The 21,776-nt window shown below is 48.5% G+C and overlaps 3 protein-coding genes across 5 annotated transcripts in view; 2 read left to right on the forward strand and 1 right to left on the reverse strand.

The window, feature by feature from the left end:
• ZDHHC5 (zinc finger DHHC-type palmitoyltransferase 5) overlaps window positions 1–1,692 on the forward strand; it is a 32,982-nt gene extending 31,290 nt beyond the window's left edge. Inside the window, exon 12 of the mRNA XM_007519473.3 lies at window positions 345–1,692. Within this exon, the coding sequence (XP_007519535.1) occupies window positions 345–510 (166 nt within the window). The 3' untranslated portion in view covers window positions 511–1,692. The remainder of the gene's footprint in view (window positions 1–344) is intronic.
• A 1,929-nt stretch (window positions 1,693–3,621) lies between these two features.
• MED19 (mediator complex subunit 19) lies at window positions 3,622–8,496 on the reverse strand. Its single transcript, XM_007519474.3, has 5 exons — window positions 8,233–8,496; window positions 5,416–5,672; window positions 5,187–5,283; window positions 4,979–5,073; window positions 3,622–4,357 (listed from the first exon to the last, which is right to left on the reverse strand). The coding sequence occupies exons 1-5, from the start codon at window positions 8,447–8,449 to the stop codon at window positions 4,289–4,291; spliced, it is 735 nt and encodes a 244-aa protein (XP_007519536.3). The 5' UTR covers window positions 8,450–8,496; the 3' UTR covers window positions 3,622–4,288.
• Window positions 8,497–8,550: 54 nt separating this feature from the next.
• Window positions 8,551–20,960, forward strand: TMX2 (thioredoxin related transmembrane protein 2). 3 transcript variants are annotated; one of them, XM_060176216.1, is made up of 9 exons: window positions 8,566–9,082; window positions 12,183–12,243; window positions 12,495–12,608; window positions 13,156–13,232; window positions 13,444–13,550; window positions 13,931–13,996; window positions 14,086–14,215; window positions 17,090–17,130; window positions 20,121–20,261. In XM_060176216.1, the coding sequence occupies exons 1-8, from the start codon at window positions 8,894–8,896 to the stop codon at window positions 17,096–17,098; spliced, it is 753 nt and encodes a 250-aa protein (XP_060032199.1). In that variant the 5' UTR covers window positions 8,566–8,893; the 3' UTR covers window positions 17,099–17,130; window positions 20,121–20,261. The 3 variants fall into 3 exon arrangements, with proteins under 3 accessions (XP_060032200.1, XP_060032199.1, XP_007519538.1); XM_007519476.3 differs by lacking the exon at window positions 17,090–17,130 and having other exon boundaries at window positions 8,687–9,082; window positions 20,121–20,960; XM_060176217.1 differs by lacking the exons at window positions 17,090–17,130; window positions 20,121–20,261 and having other exon boundaries at window positions 8,551–9,082; window positions 13,931–13,985; window positions 14,086–14,178.
• The last annotated feature ends 816 nt before the right edge of the window (window positions 20,961–21,776 follow it).

Genomic DNA, 21,776 nt, shown 5'->3' on the forward strand with positions numbered 1-21,776 from the left:
GTTTTACATAAGGCAAAAGGGGGGGGGGAGTATATTTGGATAAAAAATTCTGGCGTGTCTCTCCTCCCCATATTGTGGTTTTTATTTTGTATTTATTTTTATTATCTTTATTGAATAGAGACAGCCAGAAATCGAGAGGAAAGGGGGTGATAGGGCGAGACACCTGCAGCCCTGCTTCACCACTTGTAAAGCTTTCCCCCTGCAGGTGGGGACCAGGGGCTCGAACCTGGGTTGCACATTGTAACGTGTGCTCAACCAGATGTGCCACCACCCAGCCCCTATTAACTGTGTTTGTTTAATATTTCATGTACCACTTCCTGATACCTCTTTTCTTCTCTTCCCAGAGATGAAGTACAACTCAAGACGGCCTACAGCAAATCCAACGGCCAGCCCAAGAGTATAGGCTCAGCCTCCCCTGGCCCAGGCCAGCCACCTCTCAGTAGTCCCACAAGGGGAGGAGTCAAGAAGGTGTCAGGGGTGGGTGGTACCACCTATGAGATTTCTGTGTGAACCGTTGGCACCTCCCTCCCTTGCCCACACCTCTACGCCTACACCAAAGGGCCCCAGGCGGCCACTTCTCTTTCCTTAAGGGGCTCCCCTCCCTTGCATGGACAAATTATAAATCGCCGATTCCAAGAGGATGAGGGGCGTTTATAAAATGCAATGGAGTTGGGGAGTGGAGTGTTGGGGCCCTAAAACTGGGGTAGCAACCCCCTTCACCTTTTAAGACCTGCCCTCCCTTAATCCCTGGACCAGACTCAGTGGACACTTGTGCAATTGCTCGCCCTGGAGGGAACCAGATCATTTTTAAACCAGAAATAATTTTTTTTATTATTGTTACGGATTCTATTTTTTTCCTCTTCTACGTTACCAGGTGTGTGTGTACATATATATATATATATATATATATACATATATATATTATAAATATCAAAGAAATTATATATCTATCCTGGTATGGGAAAGCAAGGGAGGGCTATGTATAAGAAGGGGGAAATCTTCCCATCCCTTAGACCAGCAGGAAAAAAAGAGGAGGCCTTTGTGTTTCTCCACATTTCCCTCTTTTGTCCCACCTACCAACTAAGGAAGTAGCACCCCCTTGCTGTTGGTGCTAAGTGATCAGGAAAGAAGAGAGGGGAAGAGGTGAGTGAGTTTGTGGTCTGGCTGAGGAGGGAAGGATTTGGAAAAGAGCTATTCTAGGCGCATTGGCACTTAGCTTCCCCTGCAGAGGTTGGCAGAGGGGCTGTAACCTCTTGACTTTGGTGGTGGGAAGATCAGGAAAAGAGCTTGTCTGGCTCTAGAAACAATATTAGAGAATTCTCCCTTGTTGGGGAAGAGGGCTTAGGGCGGGCTGCTTCAATTAGCCCCTCAAAGCCTTCCCCCAACTCATTAGTTAGCATTTTAAATCCAAGGCCGGGAAAGAAGAGTCCAAAAAGCAATATTTTTCATCACATGCCAAAAAAGAAAAAAAAAAAAAAAGGGATAAAGAGGAGAAGTGGCAAGAGTTGGGCCCTCCGATTATCCCGTGGGGTTACCTCTCAGCCCACCTCAGTATGGTGCTGGGTAGAGGGGACCTGGGTTCTGACCTAAATAGGGGAGATCCCAGCCTCTAGACAGAGGCCCTTTTATTTTTTATTCTGATTAGCCATTTTAAACCAACAAGGAATAAAAAGAAATCCTGATTTAACCAGCTCCCCCGACTTGTGTTGTTGTGTCTCTGAGGCAGGGTGAATGGTCTCTGATGGGGAGTCACGAGGAAAAACTCACACACAAGCTTCTCTGCTGATTGGTTTTTAGGTAGAACTGTAGTGCAGATAGCAGGTCATTTTTATCTGTGAAATTCTGGAAAACAGCCTTTTGCAGTCAAAGCTGTCATTTCAAAACTTAGGAACTCTTAACTGTTGTTCCTTAATACTGAATTTTGTCTTGGAAAGTAAAGCTCCTTTTGAAGGTAGCCAGGGAGACTTAAGTGGATGATTGAGGCATGAAAGCCTGTTAGAGACAGATAGATATGACTGGATATGTGGGTGGCAGTTCATTTTTATAGTTTATATAAATTATATAGAGGCCTGGGAGTCGGGCAGTAGCACAGCAGGTTAAGTGCACAAAGACTGGCATTAAGGATCCTAGTTCAAGCTCCCGGCTCCCCCCCTGCAGGGGAGTCTCTTCACAGGCGGTGAAGCAGGTCTGCAGGTGTCTATCTTTCTCTCCCCCTCTCTGTCTTCCCCTTCTCTCCATTTTTGTCTCTGTCCTGTCCAACAACAGCAACATCAATAACAATAATAAAACAAGGGCAACAAAAGGGAAAATATATAAATATTAAAAAATTATAGAGGCCTAGGAAGTGGCACAGTGGATAAAATAACTGAACTCAGGCATGAGATCCTGAGAAGTGCATGTACCAGACTGATGTCTGGTTCTCTCTTCTTACCTCTCAAAGTTTTCCTTTTTTTTTTAAAAAAAACAAGACATTTTATTAATTTTAATGAAAGACTTAGAGAAAGACTAGAGTACTGTTCAGCTCTGGTTTATGGTGGTGCTGGGATTGAACTTGGGATCTCTGGGGCCTCAGGCATGAAAGTCATTTTGCATAACCATTATGCAAACCCTCAGTAAGTTGTTTTTTTTTTTTTTTTTTTTTTTAATGAGGAGGGAAGCATGACTGTGGTACATACAATACTGGGATTCAACTCAGGACCTCCTCTTGAGAGTTCAGTGCGCCGCCTCCTGGGATGTATGTTGTTTCCCTACTAGGGTTGTTGCTGGGGCTCGGTGCCTGTACTAATGCCACTGCTCCCAACAGCCTTCTTTTCCCACTCCTTTTTTGATAGAGGGTGAGAGAGAGGAGACACAGAAGGAAAGGTACCTGCTCGACCACTCTTATATCCAGCCCCACTACTACCACCACAGGTGAGAACCAGGGGTTCAAACCCAGGTTTCATACAGTGGCCAAGCACGCCACTGCCCAGCCCTTGTCTCAAACCTCTCTCTCTCTCTCATGATTTTACTTACAGAGTAGAAGGAGTTAGGAGGATAGAGAGAAAGAACAAGACATCACTCTGGTACATGTGCTGCTGGAGACTGAACTCAGGACCTCATGCTTTGGAATCCAATGCTTTGTTCACTGCACCACCTCTCAAGACCACCCGTCTTAAATAAAGTTGCTCTGTGGGCATCCTCAGACATGAAATCCCAGGCACACGACCTTCATTTTCACTGTCAGGCGTAATCACGAGCTCAAGGGTGATTTCCTATCCACTGATCTAGGAATTTTGATTTGTAGCAAGTTCTTAACTGTCAGATTTAAAGTACGATTATAGTGATGGAATTTTACATTTTGCTAGCTTAGGTTTCTTTTTGTTTTAAATTTATTTGAGAGGTGTAGAGAGAGAGAGACAAAGAACCAGACCTCACTCTGGTACATGTGCTGCCGGGAATTGAACTCAGGACCTCATGCTTGACTGTCCAGTGCCTTATCCACTGCACCAACTCCCGTACCCACTGGCTTAGGTTTCCTTTTGATGCTAAGAAGCTTGGAAATACTTTCACATAAGCCAGATAATTCCATTGTCTCAAGGAAGGATGTGCAGGCCAAAAGTTCTTAAATAGACGACAGAAGCATTTACTTTTGCTCCTCAGAGGTTTATTTAAAAAACAAACACAATCAAGCTTGACTGTGAAATTCACTGGTGACCGTGGATTCTTTTGAGCCAGCTATTGTTTCAATACAGAGCTGACCTAGAAGATACTTGCCCCCTGCAGCTCCTTAGATGGAAGCCGAGGTCATCCAGGTACTCAGTTCTTTCTCAGCATCAGGCTGTGCTCTCTGATCTTATTTTGGTTGTTTCCCTGCCTGCTAAGGAGCTAACAAGACCCAAAGCCCTTCACATTTTATCCTCACTTGGTTTAAACCCTAACTCAAAGAAAGGCACTTACCTTTTAACAGGTGCCAGACTTAAGCCAGTTTGATAAATGTAAGACAGAAACAAAATTTTTTTTTTCTTTTTAAAGAGAAACCTAACATTAAAATCCCAAATCAGAGAAATTGCACAGAAGTGATGAACAGAAGGAGGGGAACAGATGTCCATGAGAAAGTCAACTGGGCCGAAGCTTACAAAAAGTACGGCCCTGCTTACAATGGATCGATCTTGACTGAAGTTCAGTAGGAGCTGGCTTCTGGCCCAGCAGCAGGGGATGCTCCCAAAGGCAGCCCAAGAGCCTGGAAGGCAGCTTTTGCCAGGAGGTTCAGTGTAGCAGAAAGTCCTTCCAGGACGGTCCAGCAGTCCTGTTAGCGCAGGCTGCTACTGCTGCTGGCCTGAGAGCTGCCCATACCTGGGTGGTCTGGACTGTGTCGGCTCTGGGGAAGAACAAAGAAGGTAATGGTGCAGGAGGTGGTGGTGTGGATAAAGCGTTGGGTTCGCAAGTATGAGATCCTGAGTTTGATCCCTGGCAGCACATGTACCACATGGGCATCTGGTTCTCTCCTCCCATTCCTCTCATACATATATATATATGTATTCTTTTGTTGCCCTTGTTCTTTTATTGTTATTGATGTTGTTGTTGGATAGGACAGAGAGAAATGGAGAGAGGAGGGAAAGATGGAGGGAGAAAAAGACAACTGTAGACCTGCTTCACCGATTGTAAAGCGAACCCCCTGCAGGTGGGGAGCCGGGGGCTCAAACTGGGATCCTTACACTGGTCCTTGTGCTTTGCGCCACCTGCGCTTAACCTGCTGTGCTACCGCCCGACTCCCAGTAAATATTTTTTAAAAGAAGATAAGAAAACAACCAGAGCTTCCCAGGGGCTTTGTGCCTGCACACTGCCACTGCTCCCAACAGTCTCTTTCTCCTAAGCAGGAAGAGACCACAGCACTGCTCTGCAGAGCTTCCTGTTACATGATACTTCCCATGTGGTGAATTGGGGGAGGAGGGGTATTCATGCCACATGGTAAAGTGTACTCTATGGGGTGATATCTTACCTTCTTTTTCTTCTTTTCTTTCTTCTTCCTTTTCCTGTCAGGATCTTCTTCTTTTTTCTTTTTCTTCTTCTTGTGATCTGAATCAGATGGTGTTTCTGTAGGGGACATCAGGTACGTATTACCTGTATAGGTCAAAATCTCCTACTGCTCAAAACCAGGCTACAGCAAAGAAGCTGGTCGAGGGCAAGTGCCTTAGAATAGAACTTACCTGGGGGGACGGGATCCTGAGTGCGGCTCTGTTTGTATTTGTGTTTATTCTTCTTCTTGGGTGGCTGAATGTGCATCAGACGACACTGCTCTGGCAACTGGAGAAAACAAAGGAAGGTCCAAGTGAATAGAGGGAAGACTTGCCCTGTTCCCACCGTCTGTCTGGAACCAGCTCTGCCTTTCACGATGCCCTCCCTATTGGCTTTCTTCCTTCCCGAGAGAGGACTCACCGGACCAGTATGGAGGCGGAAGCCAGCCAGCATGGTCCCTGTGATAGGATTAAATGAACCACTAAGGATAGGGGGCTTCTCAATGAGGGAGCGCAGGCTGCTGTTATCGTGGGAACCAGGCAGATCAATCATCCCTGGCAGGTCAGGCAGGAAGTTACTCAGCTTCTCTTTCACTTTCTTCCCACAGAATTTGCTGTAGGTGGCTTCCAGGTTGTAGTGTGTGATCAGATTGGTGCTGCCCGTCAGCTCTGTGCTCCCTAGAGGACAGAATGATGATAAAAGCGCTGTTAGTCTGAAGGGTAAAATTCTTGTGGGGAGACTGGAGAGGTGCTCAGCATGTTAGAGCATTGAGCTTGTATACGTGAGGTCACTAGTCCAATCCCTGGCCCTACCTTATGCTCCTGTGTTTCCTCTCACACAAAACGTAAATTTTATTTTATTGCTGGGGCTCAGTGCCGGCACCATGAATCCACGGCTAGCAGCTAGTTGTTCTTTTTTTTTTTTCTTTTTTCTATTTTTAGATAGGACAGAGAAGTTGAGAGAGGACCGGGAGACAGGAGGAGGGAAAGACAGGCACCTGCAGACCTGCTTCACCACTCAGGAAGTGGACCCCCTGTAGGTGGGGAGCAGGGGCTTGAACCCAGGTCCTTGTGCTTGGTTAATATGTGTGCTTAACCAGTTGATGCGCAACTGCCCAGCCCCTCTTTTTATTTATTTATTATTGGATAGAGACAGAAATTGAAAGTGGACAGGGAAGCAGAGAGGGAAGAGCCAGACTCCTGTAGCTCACCACTCGTGAAGCTTCCTACCTGCAGGTGGGACTTGAACCCAGGTCCTTGCATACACAGCTGGCAAGCAATCTTTACCACTTTTAGAAAGAAAAAAAAGTTTTCTAGCTATTGTTGCTTTAATATATATGAGAGAGCCCAGAACACTGATCAGCTCAGTCTTATGGTGGTGCTGGGGATTGAACCTGGGATGTCAGAGCCTCAGGTTAAAGTCTTTTGCAGAACCACTATGCTGTCTCCCTGGCCCTACTGCCTTAAGTTCTGTTACCACCTTTGGTCTTCATGATCATACCAGTTATGACTCTCTGCCAGTGAAGAAATGAATGTTTGATTACAAAGTTGAACAGCTGCAGCCCAGGAGGTGAAACAGTGGATCAAGAAGTAGCCTTTCCAGCACGGGGTCCTGAGCTTGATCCCTGGCAGTGTTCTGGCTGAACGGCAAACACATACTCTCTCAAAATAAGTATTTAAAAGACATGTAAGTTAGATCATATCACTCTCTTGTAGTGAAATAGGTTTCCTTAACCTTAAAGCTAAATACTCTGCCTCCTTATCAGTCTTGTTCACAGCTGTAGTTCCAGTGTTTAAAGCAGTGCTTTAAATTTATCAGAAGGACATGAAGACACTGATGCTGAGTTTAATCCCCGGCAGCACACGTACTAGAGTGATGTCTGGCTCTTTCTCTCCTACTATCTTTCTTCTTAAAAAAATAAATAAAATCTTAAAAAAAAAAAAAAAAGCCCGGTCCAAGCCCCCAGCTCCCCACCTACTGGAGAGTCGCTTCACAAGCGGTGAAGCAGGTCTGCAGCTGTCTTTCTCTCCATCCCCCTCCCCCCATTTCTCTCTGTCCTATCCAACAATAGCAATGACAACAACAACAAGGGCAACAGAATGGAAAAAAGGTTCTCCAGGAGCAGAGGATTCCTAGTGCAGGCACTGAGCCCAGAGATAACCCTGAACTATACTCTATAGTCGTGTAAACCACTGTTCAATATATTTCCATTCCTGAGGCCTAGCAACAGAAAGCAAAGTTGAGCAGTATGTTTTAATACAAATAACTGTGGGGCCAGGTGGTGGCGTACCTGGTTGAGCACACACATTACAGTACCAAAGAATCCAGGTTCAAGCCCTGGGTCCCCACCTGCAGGGGAAAAGTTTGACTAGTGGTGAAGCAGGTGTCTCTCTGTCTCTCTCCCCCTCCTCCCTCCCTCAGTTTGTCTCTATCCAATAATAATACAGTTTTTAAAAAATTTGGTACACTGCTTTCATTCTTTCTGGAATGAAAGAAACTGATTCAATTCCAGCCACTTGAAACTGACGACAAGATGTCACCCTGAGCAGGCCAACATGTTTTGATTTTTTTTTTTTTTTTCCTCCAGGGTTATTGCCGGGCTCGGTGCCTGCACCACGAATCCACTGCTCCTGGAGGACATCCCCCCCCCCCTTCTTCTTGCCCTTGTTTTTATTATTGTTGTGGTAGTTACTGTCGTTGGGTAGGACAGAGAAATGGAGAGAGGAGGGGAAGACAGAGAGGGGGAGAGAAAGACAGACACCTGCAGACCTGCTTCACCGCCTGTGAAGCGACTCCCCCTGCAGGTGGGGAGCCGGGGGCTCGAACCGGGATCCTCACGCCGCCGGTTCTCACCCTTCTCGCCACCTGCGCTTAACCCGCGGCGCTACCGCCGGATTCCCCATGCTTCGAATTCTACTGCGAGCCTGGGGCAACTTTTAGAACCAAACCACAGGTCCACAGAAAATGCTAAGCCAGGTCTCTCCAGCTCTGGTGTCAGTCCGTCATCTGCAGGGAGCTTATAAAGCACTGTCTGAGGGAGTGGCCATTCCCAGGACCCCCACCCAGGTCATCATCTATCCCCTTAGGATCTGCAGGCATCCTGTCCTCGGACCCAGTTCCCGGAGCTCCCCGCACGCGTTGCCTAGGTTACCTCGCACCTCACAGAGCATCCAGCGAGCCACGCCCACCCTACTTCCTACATCTGATTGGCTGGCAGCGACCAGGCCCAATCCTCACCTGGCAGCTCCCGCATCAGGTAGAAGGGACCACAGCCAGCCGTCGATTTGTCGGCGCCTGGAGGGGCCGTGGCCGAGGCGGAAGCCGGGGCCGTAGTGGGTCCCCCGCCCGGGGGAGGTGGAGGTGGAGGTGGAGGCTTTCCTGGTCCGAAGCCAAGCGCGGTAGGGGGCGGTGGTGGGTCAGCCTGAGTTCCGAACAGCGCGGTGAAATTCTCCATCGTCCCCTCGGCCCCGGCGCTGTCCGGGTGTCTGGGGTTGGTGACGTTCATTGGCCAGTCCTTTCCTGGTGACCCGCCCTCTTTCTCCAGCAGCCGCTTCTCATTGGTTACCTCTGGCCCCGCCCATTCGCTTCCCGCGACTATTTCCGTCGCTTTATGAGAACGTCCAGGAAGTGCTCGCTCCCTCGATGAAATCCTCCGCTATCTCGGCAGCCACGGTCGCACATCCAATAAAAATGATTTAGTTGGAAGAGCGACAGCTAGGTGGACCAATGAATTATCAGATCTCCCTTTCATTTGCGGTCATATCCAATCAGAGATCTACTTCCGGGTTCAGAGGCGGTGCATCTGACACAGAGTCCAATAGACACTTCAATGGGGAGGAGAGGCGGGACTTAGACCTTCAGACCCGGAAGAGCGGCGGGCGCTGCTAGGGTCGAAGAGATGGCGGTCCTGGCTCCTCTGATTGCTCTTATATATTCGGTCCCGCGACTCTCACGATGGCTGGCTCGACCTTACTTCCTTCTGTCAGCCCTGCTTTCTGCCTCCTTCCTCCTCGTGAGAAAGGTGCCTCCGCTGTGCAGCAACCTCCCCACGCAACGCGAAGATGGCAACCCGTGTGACTTTGACTGGGTGAGCCACCCCTGCCCTAGGTCCTGGCAACCTTGACTGTCCCTTAGCCCCGAGATTCCACCCGAGGGCCCGGGTGGTTCACCCCCTTGGAGGACGCTTGAATTTCCGAGGATGTCGGAGAGACTGAGCGACTGTCAGCCTGGAGGCTCTGAGCTGTGCCGTCAAGGCTAGATAGACCTCCGATTATTGAAAAGAGCGGGGGAAGCGGGTGTGGGAGAGGGCTTGGTGGTTATGCCAGAGACTGTCATCTGCTACTCGACACTCTCATGGCCCGGGTGCAGTCCCCCCCCACCATCATAAATCAGAGCTGTACGTTTTCCTTCTTTAAAGAGGGGGGCCAGGCGGTGGCGCACCTGGTTAAGCGCACACACTGCAGTGCGCAGGGACGCAGGTTCAAGCCCCTGGTCCCCACCTGCAAGGGGGAAAGCTTCACGAGTGGGGAAGCAGGGCTGCAGGTGTCTGTCTCTCTTTCTGTCTCTGTCTCTCTCTCTCTCTCTGTCCCTTCCCCCATCTCCCAGTTTCTGGATGTCGCTATCCAATAAATAAAACATAATACAATTTTAAAAAGGGAGTCGGGCGGTAGCGCCGTGGGTTAAGCGCAGGTGGCGCAAAGCGCAAGGACCGGCATAAGGATCCGGGCTCGAGCAATATGGGATGATCTCACTCTCAGGCAGAAGTTGAAAAACAAGATCAGAAAAGAAAACACAAGTAGAAGCTGAACTGGAATTGGCGTATTGCACCAAAGTAAAAGACTCTGGGGTGGGTGGGTGGGGAGAATACAGGTCCAAGAAGGATGACAGAGGACCTAGTGGGGGTTGTATTGTTATATGGGAAACTGGGGAATATTATGCATGTACAAACTATTGTATTTACTGTTGAATGTAAAACATTAATTCCCCAATTAAAAAAATAAAATAATAAAAAATAAATAAAATAAATATTAAAATTTAAAAAAATAAGGGAGTCGGGAGTCGAGCTGTAGCGCAGCGGGTTAAGCGCAGGTGGCGCAAAGCACAAGGACAGGCATAAGCATCCCGGTTCGAACCCCGGCTCCCCACCTGCAGGGGAGTCGCTTCACAGGCGGTGAAGCAGGTCTGCAGGTGTCTGTCTTTCTCTCCCCCTCTCTGTCTTCCCCTCCGCTCTCCATTTCTCTCTGTCCCATCCAACAACGACAATAACAATAATAACTACAACAATAAAACAACAAGGGCAACAAAAGGGAATAAATAAATAAAATAAATATTAAAAAAAATAAATAAGGGAGTCGGGCAGTAGTGTAGCGGGTTAAGCGCTGGTGGCGCGAAGTGATCCCTGTTGGAGCCCCTGACTCCCCACCTGCAGAGGAGTCCCTTCACAAGCGGTGAAGCAGGTTTGCAATTGTCTACCTTTCTCTCTCCCTCTCTGTCTTCCCTTCCTCTCTCCATTTCTCTCTGTCCTGTCCAACAACGACAACAAGAATAACTACAACAATAAAACAAGGGCAGGAGTCTTGCGGTAGCTCAGCGGGTTAAGCGCACAGGGCGCAAAGCGCAAGGACCGGCGTAAGGATCCCTGTCCCCGGCTCCCCACCTGCAGGGGGGTCGCTTCACAGCCGGTGAAGCGGGTCTGCAGGTGTCTGTCTTTCTCTCCCCTTCTCTGTCTTCCCCTCCTCTCTCCATTTCTCTCTGTTTTATCTAACAATAACAACAACAATCAAACAAGGTCAACAAAAGGGAATAAAATAAATATTTAAAAAATATTAACAATAGTAGGTAAACCTGCATTTTCATTGGCTTAGTAGAATAATGGTTTATTTCTTTCTTTTTAACCAGAAAAGCACTCAACTGTGGTTTTGGATGGTGTTGGAGATTGAACCAGGGACCTTAGAGGCTTAGGCACGGAATTTTTCTGCAAAACCATTGCGCTATCTCCCTGGCCCTATTCCAGTTTTATTATGTAAAAGGAAAGAATTAAGCATTTTGCTTTTTTTTTTGTCCGACATTTACAGCATGCAAGTAGTTGACAGGGGAATTCTGATGTCTTTTTCCCCCCCCCATGTTATTTTTTATTAATGTTTTATAACTTATTTCATCTGCTATTATGACTGGTGTGGTGTCTTCCACTGTGTCTACTTGGGCGGCTGCTGGGGCCTGGTCACCATATGCCACCACTGTGGGGACAAACACCTTCCTTCTTGGCTTCAGTTTTGGAATCCCTTTTCTTTCTTCCATCCATCCGTCTTTCCATTCTCATCCTTCTCCTTTCCTTCATTCTGCTTTGTTCTTTTTTACCCCAACATCTTATTTATTGGATAGAGACAGAGGGAAGTTGAGAGGAAGGGGAGAAAGAGAAAGAAAGAAAGAAACTTGTGGGGGGCCAGGTGGTAGCTCAGCAGGTTAAGAGCACATGGCGTGAAGTTCAAGGACCGGCGTAAGGATCTCGGTTCGAGCCCCCGGCTCCCCACCTGTAGTGAGGGTCACCTCACAAGCGGTGAAGCAGGTCTGCAGGTGTCTTTCTCTCCCCCTCTCTGTCTTCCCCTCTTCTCTTGATTTCTCTCTGTCCTATACAATAACAACAATAAGGGCAACAACAACAAAAAATGGAAAAACGGCCTCCAGGAGCAGTGGATTCGAACTGCAGGCACCAAGCCCCAGCGATAACCCTGGAGACAAAAAAAAAAAGAGAGAGAGAGAGAGAGATACTTGCAGCATGCTTCATCACTTATGAAGCTTCCTCCCTGCCCCCCTGCAGGTGAGGATTAGGGACTTGGACCCAGATCTTAGTCTGTTAGGGGGGAGCTCTGATGGATAGGATAGGAGGCTTGGAACCTCAGTTAGCCAGGACTGTCTGAGTCTACGATCCTTTTGGCACCTGTTTCCCTTATGAGTGGGGAACAAGTTTAAAGTAACACTAAGGAAGTAATAGTAGGAAGGGCTTTCCAGAACTAGATGCTGTTCAGTCAAGGAAAGCAAAACCCTCACTGGTCTTCGTAATACTTCTAGCAGCTCCAGTTCCTTCACTACTGTTAACAAGTTCCCAATTCAGATACTCCCTGGGTTTTATTCTGTGTCAGGCTCCCTTCCACCAGTCACGTATTCCTGTCGCTTTGATTCCATTGCAGAGAGAAGTAGAGATCCTGATGTTTCTCAGCGCCATTGTGATGATGAAGAACCGCAGAGCCAGTAAGTCTCACCAGTGCCTCTCCTGGGCTCCCGGGCAGGTCTGCCGCCCTCCCTCTCAAGGCACTTTCATTCATGTCAGGAGAGAAGCTTTGCCCCATGAACTCATTTCCCGTCCCGCCCTCACCCCCGCCACTGCTGCTTCTCCTGCCCCAGCATTCCAGGGTTAGAGGGAAGAGGGAGGCAAATGGAGGCAAATACCGAGCTAGAAGCTCGCGGCCTCTCAGACCTCCTGTGATATCTCTGTGTTTCAGTCACCGTGGACCAACACGTAGGCAACATCTTCATGTTCAGTAAGGTGGCCAACGCCATTCTGTTCTTCCGTCTGGATATCCGCATGGGCCTGCTCTACATTACTCTCTGCATAGGTAAGTGGGCTGCGAAGCGGGGTTGTGCTTCTGACCCCAACCTGGCTTCTTCTCCAGACCCTCCATACTTAGCTCCAACTTGACTGGGTGACTGTGTGACCAATCTAGAGAGCCATTACTACTACTGTTTGATTCTTTTTAGTGAAAGGAAGAGATACTCAGAGAGAGAGAGACAGACAGACAGACAGACATCAGGGCACTGCTCAGCTCTGGCTGATGGTGGTGCTGGGGATTGAACCTGGGACTTCCGAGCCTCAGGCATGAAAGTCTTTTGCAGAACAACCATTATGCTGTCTCCTCAGCTGAAATCTACAGTCTTCAAGAGGAAAGGAATGTTAGTAGTGTCTTTATGTCTACAGAGTGTTTTCTGTTGGTCCCTGAAATCTTGGAGCTAGTTTTATTTATTTATTTATTTATTTATTTTTCTTTATGGGGGAGATGACTGGTTTACCGTCAACATTATTGGAGCTAGATTTTAAAACTAGCCCTCTCTCCAAGGTCTTACATGTTTCCCGCGACATTTCTTTCCTTTGATTTATGTGTCCAGTGTTCCTGATGACATGCAAGCCCCCGCTGTACATGGGCCCTGAGTACATCAAGTACTTCAATGATAAGACCATCGATGTGAGTGCTTCTGCTTACGTTTCTGTGGATCTTTTGTGGGTGGTGTCACTGTCACACTCTCCTCTCACTTCAGAACAGAAGTCAGGGGCCCCGTGGTACATTAAGAGAGAGAGAAGGGGGAAGACAGAGCGAGGAGCTGGATGCCGAGATCTGCACCGTCCCAGGAGCCTACACAGCTGTGCTCACTGTTCTCTTCCTGTGTGTGTGGCAGGAGGAGCTGGAGCAGGACAAGAGGGTCACTTGGATTATAGAGTTCTTCACCAACTGGTCTAACGACTGCCAGTCATTTGCTCCTATCTACTCAGACCTCTCACTCAAGTGAGTAGCATACAGGGAGGGAGGGACGAGGAGGTACCTTCTCTAGTTTTTTTTTATCCCTTTTGTTGCCCTTGTTTTATTGTTGTTGTTATTGCTGTCGTTGTTGGATAGGAGAGAGAGAAATGGAGAGAGTTGGGGAAGACAGAGAGAAGGAGAGAAAGACCGCCTGTGAAGCAACTCCCCTGCAGGTGGGGAGGCAGGGGCTCGAACCGGGATCTCTATGCCGGTCCTTGAGCTTCGGGCCACCTGCGCTTAACCCGCTGCGCTACCGCCCGACTCCTGACTTCGATCTTTATCCATTATAGCCTCTTCCCAAATAGCTGGACTTCCCCTCTGTGCACTTTTACTCTCATCATGTTTAACTAATTTGTTCTTTTCAGGTACAACTGTAAAGGGCTGAATTTTGGGAAGGTAGACGTTGGACGGTACACTGATGTCAGTACTCGGTATGTAAGGGCCTTGGCAGAGGGTCTGAGCAAGGAATCGCTTGAATGTTCCCCGGATGCACTGACAGAGTACTTTCCGGGTTCCCTAGGTACAAGGTGAGCACATCACCTCTCAGCAAGCAGCTTCCGACCCTGATCCTCTTCCAGGGTGGCAAGGAGGTCATGCGGCGGCCACAGATTGACAAGAAGGGTCGAGCGGTCTCCTGGACTTTCTCTGAGGTACAGAAAGCACGGGCAAGGGCCCGACCGTAGCGCAGCTGCTTGAGCGCACACGCTACAATGCTCCAGGACCCAAGTTCAGTCCCCCAGCCCCCACCTGCAGGAGGGAAGCTTCATGGTGGTGAAGTAGGCTGCAGGGGTGTCACTTTCTCTGGCTCCCTGTTTCCTCCCAGTTCCTTTCTGTCAAATTTTAAACAAAACAAAAAACAACAAGAAAAAGAAGGGGTGGGCAGTTGCTTTATAAAAAGGTGCAAAGTAGTGGGTGAGGCTTGGAGTCCAACCTGGATATATATATAATTTTCCCCTTTTGCTGCCCCTTTTTTTAAAAAAATTATTTATTTATTTATTTATTTTCCCTTTTGTTGCCCTTGTTGTTTTTTATTGTTGTTGTCATTGTTGGATTGGACAGAGAGAAATGGAGAGAGGAGGGAAAGACAGAGAGGGGAAGAGAAAGAGAGACACCCGCAGACCTGCTTCACCGCCTGTGAAGGGACTCCCCTGCAGGGCTCGAATCAGGATCCTTATGCCGGTCCTTGCGCTTCCCACCATGTGCTCTTAACCCACTGCGCTACCGCCCGACTCCCCCAACCTGAATTTTACAGATTTAATGAGACAGACAGTCCAGAGTATCACTGTATATGCAGTGCCGGTGATCAAACTCAGGACCTCATACGTGCAAGTCTTGTGCTCTACCACTGAGCCACTTCTAAAGCCAAATAGTTCCCTTTCCCTCCCATCCCATCCCATTCCCCTTCTCCCCAAGATTTGTTGATTGATGAGTATGGAGAGATCACCAGAGCATCCCTGTGGCATATGTAGGGGCAGGGAGTGAGCACAGGATCTCATGCTGGGAAATCAGGGCTCTGCCTGCTAGGCAGTGTCCCGGGGCGTGTGTGATTTGATTGTTACCGCTACCACTTGCCCACAGATGTTGAGACTGGACTACTCATCAGACCTCTGTCGTGAATTAACTCAGCTGATTCATATCACGCTTCTCCCAGGTGCCAAGCCTACCAGTGCTGTGAATAATCACTAAGATTTTGGTCTTGGGGTCAGGCGGTGGCGCAGCCGGTTAAGTGCGCATAGTACAAAGTGCAAGGACCCCACACAAGGATCCAGGTTCAAGCCCTCAACTTCCCACCTGCAGGGGGTGAGGGTCACTTCACAAGCGGTGAAGCAGGTCTGCAGCTGTCTTTCACTCCTCTCTACCTTCCTCTCCCCTCTCAATTTCTGTATCCTGTCCAGTAAAAAAATGTCCACCAGCAGCGATGGAGTGAGCGGGCACCAAGTTCCAGTGATAACCCTGGAGACAAAAAAAATTTTTTTTTAGTGTCGAAGTAGAGACACAGGGAGGGGCCACTGCGGAGTTGGCACTCTCTCTTCACAGTGTATGCTCCGTTCTCCACGATTTGTCTTAGAGTGGGAGCTTGGGAAGGCCCGCAGAGCTGCGACCTCTGCATACCAGGCACTGTAGGCAGGAGAGGCTGGGCCCTGTGGGGTGGTCCTGTCCCCCCTTGAGGAGCAACCTGGTGACTGTGTGACCCTGGTGGATGAAGGGGCCAGGGGCGCCTCATGGGCTTGTGTTGACCCCAAGGACCGGATACACGGTTGAAATTAAAGTTCTCTTTTGGCTTCTAGGTAAATATTTTACTTATTTTCAGTGAGAGGTATAGAAAAACATACGCAGAAAACAGAGCACTGCTCAACTCTGGTTTATGGTGGTGCCAGGGACTGAACCTGCAACTTTAGAGCCTCAGGCATCTTGAGAGTATATTGTGTAATAACACTAGTGCTGTATTTTTCAAGTTTGTTAGGACAATGCCTCTCCTACCCCCACTTATCAGCTACCCTCAAGAAATTGAGATTTCAGACAGACAGCAATTAACTATTAAGTTGAAGCCTGTCCCCAATATTGCTCGGCGCTTAGACTAATTACTCTGTCTGAAAGTTTATTTGAGTCTTTCTCCTCTCACTCACCTTGCAGGAAATGGGGTGTGTGTGTGTGTGTGTGTGTTCCCCATAATGTTGCTTCTGGCTGGATCCTGCTGCTTTTACCTGGAGACCTTAAGGCTGAACCCATGACTGTCGGTCCAGACACCCTTCCCTCTGGAGTCTCCACCTCCCCTTCCCCTTCTTTTTTATACTCATGAATCCACCTCCCTTCTTTTTTAATTTTTTATTATTTTTTGCCTCCAGGGTTATCGCTGGCTCTCAGTGCCTGCACTACAAATCCACTGCTCCTGTCTGCACCTTATTTTCTCTTTTTTTAAAATTTATTTTATTTTTGAGAGAGATGCAGATAAAGAGAGATAGAAACACCAGAGCACTGGTCAGCTCTGGTTTGTGGTGGTGCTGGGGGTTGAAGGTAGTATTTAGGAGCCTCAGGCTTGAGAGTCTGTTTGCATCACCATTGTGCTATCTACCCTCCCCCCCTTGCATCTTTTTTCCATTGTTGTTGTTGGATAGGACAGAGAGAAATGGAGAGGGGAGGGGAAGATAAAGAGAGGGAGAGAAAGACAGACATCTGCAGACCTGCTTCACCACTTGTGAACCCACCCCCCACCCTCACCCCCCACAGGTGGGGAGCCAGGGGCTTGATCCTGGATCCTTATGCCAGTCCTTGCACTTCACACAGAGTGCGCTTAACCCAGTATGCTACTGCCTGGCCCAACCGCCCTCTTGCTAAACTAGAGAGAACCCCTCAGGAAAGTGCTGGTAATCGTGTGATGTCATTGCTTGATCCTAGAGACTGTTGTAATTTTTTTTCCCCACTAGAGCACTGCCCAGCTGTGGTTTGTAGTGGTGCAGGGGCTTGAACCTTGGACTTTGGAGCCTCAGACATGAGAGTCTCTGCAGAACCATAGCGCTGTCTTTTTTCAGTGATTCGGCTCCCGGGAGCACTTTGCTTGCCCAGGGTGTGTATTCCAGGAATGTGGTGCCCACAGCTCTGCCCACTGCATTGTAGTGAAATGTTTGCATATTTTCCTGCTGCTCTCCCCCCACACACACACACATACCTGTCCTGTTTTTCAGTTAGGTGATGACTTCTACCTACCTCTACTAGAACTGAAGGAAAAAGATGCCTTCCAGAATAATTTTTTAACATTATATTATCTTCATTTATTATCAGATATAGACAGAAATTGAAGGGGGGGAGATAGAGAGGGAGAGAGACACCTGCAGCCCTGCTTCACCACCTGCAAAGCTTTCCCCCTGCAGGTGGGGACCGGGGGCTTGAACCCGGGTCCTTGTGCGTTGTAATGTGTACACTTAACTAGGTGCGCCACCACTCAGCCTCAGAAACTTTTTTTTTTGTTTGGCAAGGAAGAGGGTGATATTTCAGAATGATCTTTCCTCCAGCTCTGGCTACCCAAGTAAACATTGTGTTGAGAAAGTTCTACTAAAGCTGTACCGGCAGTCAAGGCGTACTGCACAAACATGCCCTGAAGAGGCAAATTATAGGTCCTGTGGGGGTGGTGAGTACATGCCGGCCCCCGAGATGAAACGGCCTTGCTTTCCGGTAGCTGGTGAGCCGAACAGACTGCAGAGTCCTTGCACTGAATCCTCAACCTGGCCAGCAGGCTTCACGTTTGCTGGTTCGGGCTGTAGGGAGTTAGTCTGCTTGTCTGGTAAGGCTTCACCAGTCTCTCTGCTCCCCAGTTGGCTGAAGCCTGTCTTACTGCTCCCTAGCCACTTCATGAAATGACCGCACAGTGAAGAGGATGACAGACAGTTCTGCGGAGATGGGCGGTGAGATTTGATATTCCACTCGTCAGTCTTTTTCAGTGAGATTTTTCCAGTTACAGCGAATGGCCTCCTTTTACAAGTCCTCAAGGGCTAGCTTTTGGGCAATACCAACTGAGCTAATAATGGTCCCTTAAAGGTCTTTCTTTGTATCTGGTCTGCAACCCTCAGATCTCTTGCTTGCCCTCTCTCTCTCTCTTTTTAAATATTATTTATTCCCTTTTGTTGCCCTTGTTTTATTGTTGTAGTTATTATTGTTGTTATCATTGTTGGATAGGACAGAGAGAAATGGAGAGAGGAGGGGAAGACAGAGAGGGGCAGAGAAAGATAGACACCTGCAGACCTGCTTCACCGCCTGTGAAGCGATTCCCTTGCTAGTGGGAAGCGGGGGGCTCAAACCGGGGCTTTACGCTGGTCCTTGCGCTTTGTGCCATGTGCACTTAACCTGCTGCGCTACAGCCCGACTCCCTCTTTTTTTTTTTTTTTTTTTTTTAATCTGCCACCAGGGTTATTGCTGGGTCCTGGTGCTGGCACTATGAATCCATGGCTTACTGTGAATTCTGGTGGCCATTTTTTCCCCCTTTCTATTTTTTTTTTTTTTTTAATATTTATTCCCTTTATTTGTTGCCCTTGTTTTTTTTATTGTTGTAGTTATTGTTGTTGTTATTGATGCCATTGTTGAATAGGACAGAGAGAAATGGAAAGAGGAGGGGAAGACAGGGGGGTTGAGAAAGACAGACACCTGCAGACCTGCTTCACTGCTTGTGAAGCGACTCCCCTGTAGGTGGGGAGCCAGGGGCTTGAACCGGGATCCTTACTGCACTTCAGGCCACCTGCGCTTAACCCGCTGTGCTACTGCCCGACTCTATTTTATTTTTATTTGACAGGACAGAGAGAAGTTGAGAGGGAAGGGGAGACAAAGAGGGAAAAAGACACCTATAGACCTGCTTCACCTGTCATGAAGCCCTGAAGTTGGGGAGCGAGGAGATGGATCCTTGCACATGATGCTATGAGTGCCTGGCCCCCTCAGCCCTCTTAGCTGCAAATTGGAGACAATGTGGACACCATCATCTGACTTACTGAGTCAAGTTTTACAGATCACATATAACATAGACATCAATTTTTACGCTGACCTGTTGCGGGAGGACTGGTCCTGGGTCTGAGAGGAGGCCAATTTCCTTCTGGGATAAATCGAGTCCGTTCAGAGATGTTGCTTCAAGAGAATCACAAATGGCTGGTCAGGTGTGCAAAGTGTTAAACTTTTATTTCAAAGAAGGGAGGGAGAAGATAGACAGGCGGAACAGGTGAACAGAAAGTGCTGGGTAGCTTGTGTGACAAGTTACAGGAGGGCCATGGAGGGAAAGGGCCTTTCCTCTAATATTCCTAATTCTAGTTCCACCTGGAGCCAACTTCCCTTCTGGCCATTGAAATAAGCTACTTTTTTTTTTTTAATTTTTATTTTTTTTTAATATTTATTTTATTTATTTATTCCCTTTTGCTGCCCTGTTGTTTTATTGTTGTAGTTATTATTGTTGTTGTCGTTGTTGGATAGGACAGAGAGAAATGGAGAGAAGAGGGGAAGACAGAGAGGGGGAGAGAAAGATAGACACCTGCAGACCTGCTTCACCGCCTGCTGAAGGGACTCCCCTTGCAGGTGGGGAGCCGGGGTTCGAACTGGGATCCTTATGCCGGTCCTTGTGCTTTGCGCCACCTGCACTTAGCCCGCTGCGCTACAGCCCAACTCCCCTGAGATTAGCTACTTTTTTGTTTCTTCCAGTAGTTTCCTAAAGCTCCTCCTGCAGTGTAAAGTGCTTTCTGTTATGCTCCTGAAAACCCTTCCTACTATTTCCTTAGTGCCACTTTAAAATTCTTCCCTACTCATAGGGGAAACAGGTAACAAAAGGGCCTTAGACTTAGACCTAGCTAACTGACCAGGCCTCCTGTCCCTGAGCTCCCCCTAACAAATTAGCATATAACAGGTACTTAAACATTGATTGGCACTTCTAGGAGTCATCCTTCCCCCCCCCCCAGCGGGAGAGGAGAGTGAGAGATCTCTTGTCTTTTCCTTCCCATTCTTGTTTCTAAGTACTTCCCTGGTAGACTTTGAGCTTTCCCTTCTGAACCTTGATGTGTATGCATGTTTTTTTGTTTGTTTGCGCAGGAGAATGTGATTCGAGAATTCAATTTGAATGAACTGTACCAACGCGCCAAGAAGTTCTCCAAGGCTGGAGCTACTATCCCGGAGGAAGAGCTTGTGTCAGATGGGGAAAGCAAGAAAGACAAATAAGACCGTGCCTGGCCACTGTTGCCTCCCATCAATCCTAGGCACTTTTGAGGCCCTGCGCCTTCTGTAACCACAAACCCACCTGAGGCCTTGGCATTTTATTTATGTTTCCCCCGTTTGGCTGTGCCTGGGTGGGGGTAGGATGCTGCTTCTTATTTTAAAGGGGCACCCAGGAATTGTGAAAGCACCCTCTGGGGAAGACCTCTCTACTGCTGTGACCAACTATTCTGCTTCAGGAAGGGAGAAGATACCTTTAAGTGATGGAGGAGAAACTGCTTTCCCTTCTGACTTGAGTCAGCATGTCAGCTAGGCCCCAACACTTACGCACCTCCTCTGCTCTGCGGTTTCATGACTCTTAGTGGCCATACAATACCTAACTACATTTGAAGAAAACCTAACAGCAAACGCAGAGTTCAGGATAAGGATTTCCACTCATGGACCCTTGCTTCTTTAGGACCTTCTGGCTTGGTCTGTGACCTTTATTAGAAAATATGAGCCTAACCCAGGTTCCAGGAAGAAACAAGAGAAACCTTCTTACTAAAGATAGTACTGAATAATGGAGATAGGGAGGAAAGGGGCTAAAGATTTGATAACTTATCTGTGTGGAGGCACTAGGAGGTGAGAAACCCTGTGCCCCAATGGAGTTCCAGCCACCCACCCACCTCCCCACACCCAGTTGACTTTTTTCCATAATAAAGACACTGGGTTTCCTTTTGATTGTGCCTTTTATGTGTGGTTGTTTGCCTTCTTAGAAAAGCTTGGCTACTGTGGAGGGCTGGCTCATCACCGGATTAGTCTCCAAAACCAGGCTTTGTTTCCCAGCAGTTTGGAAGACTTTTTAAAACCAAAGCACTGGTCAACTCAGTTTATAGTGGTCCTGGGGATTCAGTCTGGGACGTTGGAGCCTCAGGCACGAATGCCTTTTTACAGAACTATTACAGGACCTCCCCATGCCTGAAGGCACTTGGTGGTCCCAAAATACCCATCAGGCCTCCCTGGGTTCGCTTTGGAATTGGTTTGCTAGTTCCCAGGTCTGGCTGAGGGGGCTGGATTTTTGGCTTTTCATTCTGCGGGGCGCCCAATGCAGTTAACAGACAACCAGTGTGAAGCCTGGCTTGCCTTCAATCACCTAACACCCTTCCCCATCCCCTCCACACCGTGCCTACCTAGTGGTTAGATCTGGGAGTTCTCTGCACCGCCCCCCCAGCTGATGGTTAGGTCTGGGGGCTCCCCTTCCCCTGGACCTAGTGGTGGGTCTGGGGGCTCCCCTTCTTCTGGAGCTGGTGGTGGGTCTGGGGGCTCCCAGCACCCCCGTCCCCCGAAGCTAGTGGTTGGGTCTGGGGGCTCCCGTCCCTTAAGAGCTAGTGGTGGGTCTGGGGGCACTCCGTCCCCCGGAGCTAGTGGGTGGATCTGGGGGCTCCCCATCCCCCGGAGCTAGTGGTTGAGTCTGGGGGCTCCCAGCACCTCCTTCCCCCGGAGCTAGTGGCTGGATCTGGGGGCTCCCCTTCCCCCGGATCTAGTGGTGGGTCTGGG

This window comes from Erinaceus europaeus, chromosome 17 (assembly GCF_950295315.1).
Source record: "Erinaceus europaeus chromosome 17, mEriEur2.1, whole genome shotgun sequence".
Classification (NCBI taxonomy): Eukaryota; Metazoa; Chordata; class Mammalia; order Eulipotyphla; family Erinaceidae; genus Erinaceus; species Erinaceus europaeus.